General features: G+C 36.8%; 1 protein-coding gene across 1 annotated transcript in view; it reads left to right on the top strand.

Annotated features, from left to right (window-relative positions):
* Positions 1 to 2,785, top strand: part of DCDC2 (doublecortin domain containing 2) — an 80,692-nt gene extending 77,907 nt beyond the window's left edge. Inside the window, exons 9-10 of the mRNA XM_009326513.1 lie at positions 1,054 to 1,401; positions 2,669 to 2,785. Of these exons, the coding sequence (XP_009324788.1) occupies positions 1,054 to 1,401; positions 2,669 to 2,776 (456 nt within the window). The 3' untranslated portion in view covers positions 2,777 to 2,785. The remainder of the gene's footprint in view (positions 1 to 1,053; positions 1,402 to 2,668) is intronic.
* Positions 2,786 to 4,765: the final 1,980 nt, after the last annotated feature.

The following is a 4,765-nucleotide window of genomic DNA, read 5'->3' as shown; positions in this document are numbered from 1 at the left end:
CTTACAGGTCTATAGCAGATAGCTGCCTGCATGAAAGAGCTGCTAATGATAGTAAAACTCCAAACACTTTTGATTAGGAGATAATCTATTGCTCTCAGCTTGTTTGCTTTAGATTTAGAGTCTGATGAGGCTGTGGGGGAGGCAGACAACCTGTCACTCCTGTGGGATTTTTTTTCTCTTTATTTTCATTCAAACCTTAGCACAAGTACCATAAGTCATCTTGGCAGCAGGGGCACTGCTTCACTGAATAATCAGGTGAATCTTCAAAGCTGAAACTGGAAGATGAATGACAAAAACTAGATAGTATGTGCATCAGTCCTCCTGGTTGTCATGAAATGATGCTGCTAGCAGCTTTATCTATAGTGAGTTTCTGCTTTCTCTTCTTCAATATGGGACAAGATCCTGTTCCTCCTGTCTGCTGGTCTGACTCTGTGTAGGAAAAATTAATTGCTAAATGTCAAACAAATCCTAACCATGCCACCCTACATAGGGGTCTTTGGGAAGGGGAATGATGTTATGGAAGTGACCAGTAGGTCTACCTCATCTCTCTTGCTAGTTTTCTGTGGATGCAAAGAAGACAGGCTGCACAACAGGACCAATTGGCATGGCATGGGCTTGTCCATAGGTAAAATGCTTCTTGGGGAACAGTTTGTGGGCTAGTGATATATGATATTTTATTGTGACAGGATTTTATAAACCAGTATGTACTAAATGCTAGAATGTCAGAGAACCTGGAATAGCTGGAACAAAATAGCGGTTGATGTATTAATTAAATCTAGCTCATTCCAGTTGTTTTGAGTATGGTCAAATGGATTAACCCAGTGTAATACATTTAAATCTCACTAACACATTTTTTTTTATGTAGAATAAGAGTGCATTATGGGGTGTTAGTACAGAAGTATCATTTTCTGTCCATGTAGACAAACCTCAAATTAGCATACTTACTCCCCAGTAATGATGTAATTGTGACTTTGATGTCCGTCACTTTTCAGAATTGCGTGGAGCATTCTGATTAAAAATGCCTCATAATGCTGCTGCTTTTCCTTTCACCAGAGGCCAGCAGAAACTGTAGAAGAAGAAGAAAATGCAGAAGAGGAAAATGACAGGGGTGAGGAGGCATATAAAGGAGAGGAAGAATATCCAGAACTGAATGGAGAGGAAAGTGGGGAAACTGTTAAAGAAAGAAGTGAAGTGGAAGAAAACAAGAAGAAATTAAATGAGAATTATGAAGATGAAGCAGAAGAAACAGAGAATGTTGACCAAGCAGAGGAAGAGGAACTTGTCCATTTAAATGGCAAGAAAAATGAAGAAAATGGTGAAGGAATGGAGCACTTGAACTACCAAGGTGATCTTCAGCCTGAAGAAGAAATAAAAGAAGAGGATTCTGACAGTCAGAACCAGGTGAGTGTTTATTCTTTCAGTTTGTTGTTCTTAAGTTATCGTTCCTCATTCATCTCAGTCTTAGGCTTCTCATCTAGTCTCTAAGTAGCTCACTCCTGATAAGGTCCTGAGAGCATTTACAAGAATTTCAGTTGGTGGGAAAAGCTGTTTTCTATCTGTATAGATCAGTTACATCAGCAATTACATTATATGGCCTCCAACTGAGAAGGCAGATGTTTCTCACTATTTGATGAATCTGCATCTCCTGCTTTCCTGAGTATGCCGAATTTTGAAAAAAAGTAATAAAAAAATTTCTTGCAATTTCCAGAAAAGCATAATCAATATATATTTCCACACTACATTGTCTTTTGGGACAGAGCAGAAGGGTGTGTTCATGAAACCACAGCACTTCATTTCTTTGATGAGTTTACTTTCACAGAAGTTGCATTTCATAAAGGGCTCTTGCCATTGTTTTGTGGAAGTTTCATCTCCTTTTCTTAGAAATTGGAGAAGACGGTGGAGGTGGACAAGATCCTCTAAGCAAGGGGCTTTAGTTGGTTTAAAAGCAAATATCCCATTAATTTAGGAGACACAGTAACTTGCTGTTAGCTTAGATGGAGGCATGGAGCCCAGAAGAATAACGTGGACTACCCTGACTGTCAGATGAACTGACCAGCGAACAGAATGTGGGAAACAAAGTGTATTGTTTGATGGGGAGAATCCAGATCTGGGAAGAATGGGATTCTTGAGCATCAGAAGCAGAACAGCTTGCTGCATATTCCCTGCCTATAGGCAGGAAAAACAGACTCTTCTTCTGCTTCTTGTGACACTGGGAATGATTTCTTGTACCTTGTAACTGGGCTTTCTTCTGTTTCTGTATGACACACAAGAACATTTTTCAGTTAAGAGAGCTGAGTAACGTGGCATTTTCTTGGGCCCTGAATTTATTCTGTGCTTGATATATGGATTTTTTTGGTTTGTTTTTAGAAAAGCTGAGGTTATTTATGGAAGCGGAGAAAGTGAGTGAGCATTCACTTTAAATGGATATATGGGTAACTGGGTGTTTGATGAAAAAACTGGGGGAGAACCTCTAATTTCAGTACTTTCTTCTTTGGAAGTATGTAAGTATAAGGTAAATAAAAATATTAACGTGATCAGTCTCGGAAAACACTTTTTCACGTTAAGAATACCTTGTGGAAATTTTAGTATGAAGTGCTAACACTGTATCGAAATGAAGTGAAATCTTTGTTACCCGATGAAGTTAACAGTACCTGTCCTTTTTCTCTAGGTTGATTCCCATCTTGAAAAAACATCCACAAATCCAAGGGTGACAATCACCAGCCCACAGGAGAGTGAAAAAAATGACCAGAGCAATGACTATGCAGCAGTTGCATAGATAGAAAAAATGTAATGAGCAGAAAATGAAAGATTATAATACTTCAAATATAAAGCATGTTATTTTTTGTGATTGATAACTTATAATGGGAAGATAGGTTGAGTACCCACATATTGAGTCTTGAGGTGATAATGCCATATGGACTGATATAGAAAACAAGCATTAATGGCTACTAGAAGAACATCAAATTATTTTTACAAGGTGAGATTTTCCAATAGAATTTGAGGGGGGAAATACAAGAGTACTGTATAGTAGTATTAGAAATAAATGAACTATTCTGTGGTATAAGATGGTTAGCAGTAATAGAATAACCACAAAAATGACATTGTTCCAGAAAAAGGAAAAAAAACCCACCCACATTCAATGTCAAAACTTCTTTGCAGATTTGTTCAGAAAAGAGAAACAATTTTTTAGTTTTAATGAGGACTTACGTAGCTTTTCCTTTAAAATTCCACATGATATATATGATTTCCAGGCATAATATTAAGATATAATTAGAATACGTTCCTCACTTAATGGACTTATGCCCACAAAAAATGGTGTACTATAATGAGGTGTCAATCCTAATGTTACTAAATAGTGGATTTTCAATATATTAATTAGAATCATTAGTTTTTACATTCATAAATAGCACTTATTTGGCACTATGAATGTATATAGTGCCACATGTATATGAACAAGCCTACGATACTGCAGCTTGTTCCCATTTACAGCAAGAAGTTTTGTTGATTGTCCTGCACTGATTCACTAAACAGTGAATTGTTATCATAGTGGGAAAAAAAGTAAAGGAAGAGTATGTAGCAGGTTAGTTTCAAGAGTTGAGTTTGGATGGATTTGCAATTCAGTCTATGTGAAATTTAACTTACTAATGAAAAAAAAAGGAATAGGTCTGGCTTCAGACTGAAATTGCCATGAAACCATTGCTGTCAATGGAGCCATTTTAATACGAAACACAGTAGGATGAGCCCGCCAGTTTTCTGTAAAAGTCGGCAACAATTGCTGCATTTATTGAATCTTTTACATAGCCTTAATGGTTGGAAGTGTATCAGCATCTTTTTGAGCAAGCTGGCTCCTGATAGGCTGTGGTTTAGTTTGCAGTAGTAAATAAGACATTGATCCACAGTATTAGTTCTCTTAATGACACCAATTCCATTGCTCTTATCGTTTCTCTGTTAGTAATGGGAATAATTTGTAGTTCACAGAAATACAGCCCTGAGCGTAATTTCATTAATTATACAAAAGAAATAGTGGGTTTCCTTATCGTTAATGGTGGTAAATTATTACTATGAGAAACTAAATGTCATTTTTGTTGATTTCATGCCATTAAGACAAAAATTGCATTTATGAACAAACTGAACTTGAAGCATTGTTTGAGGAATGTAAAGAACCACTTGTCATGACTGAAACTCATACAAACATCTTCACTTTTTCTACTAACTATTAAGTATATTTTTCCAATGGAGTAGAAATACGTAGAGATCCTTCAGCATGTTTCTGAGTATTGGCAATGTAAGTATAAAAAACATAATGTTAAAAACCATAGGAACAGGGTTAGAACAGTTTGCCCTGAAGCATCTCTGAATTGTCTATGATTCGTGTGTCCTTTGTTGAACTGTCTGACAAGGATCTGAGGGAATATTATGTTTGTGATCAGTTCAAAATAAGCTCCTAATTTAGGCAAGCTCTTAAGCAAGTATTTACGCTTCTTTTATTTGATACAGCAATTAAGCCTATGCTCAAGTATCTTTGATTTTACTGGGATTTAAGACGACATTTACAGTTAAGCAGAAGTAAAAAACAACCAACCCTTCTCCCTCGCCCCCCAAACAGAATGAATAAAATAACTGTATGTGCTAGTGAGGAAAAATGACACACAGAAATCCTCTAGGTACCTTTATAGTTAATCCTGCACTGGAATAATATATGCAGTAGCATTAAAAGCCCTCACACAATACTTAACCAGCCAGAGAAGGCAGCTGTGTCTCCTCG

The sequence above is a fragment of the Pygoscelis adeliae genome, unplaced genomic scaffold (assembly GCF_000699105.1).
Source record: "Pygoscelis adeliae isolate BGI_AS28 unplaced genomic scaffold, ASM69910v1 Scaffold186, whole genome shotgun sequence".
Taxonomy (NCBI): Eukaryota; Metazoa; Chordata; class Aves; order Sphenisciformes; family Spheniscidae; genus Pygoscelis; species Pygoscelis adeliae.
This window is presented reverse-complemented; position numbering and strand designations above follow the sequence as displayed.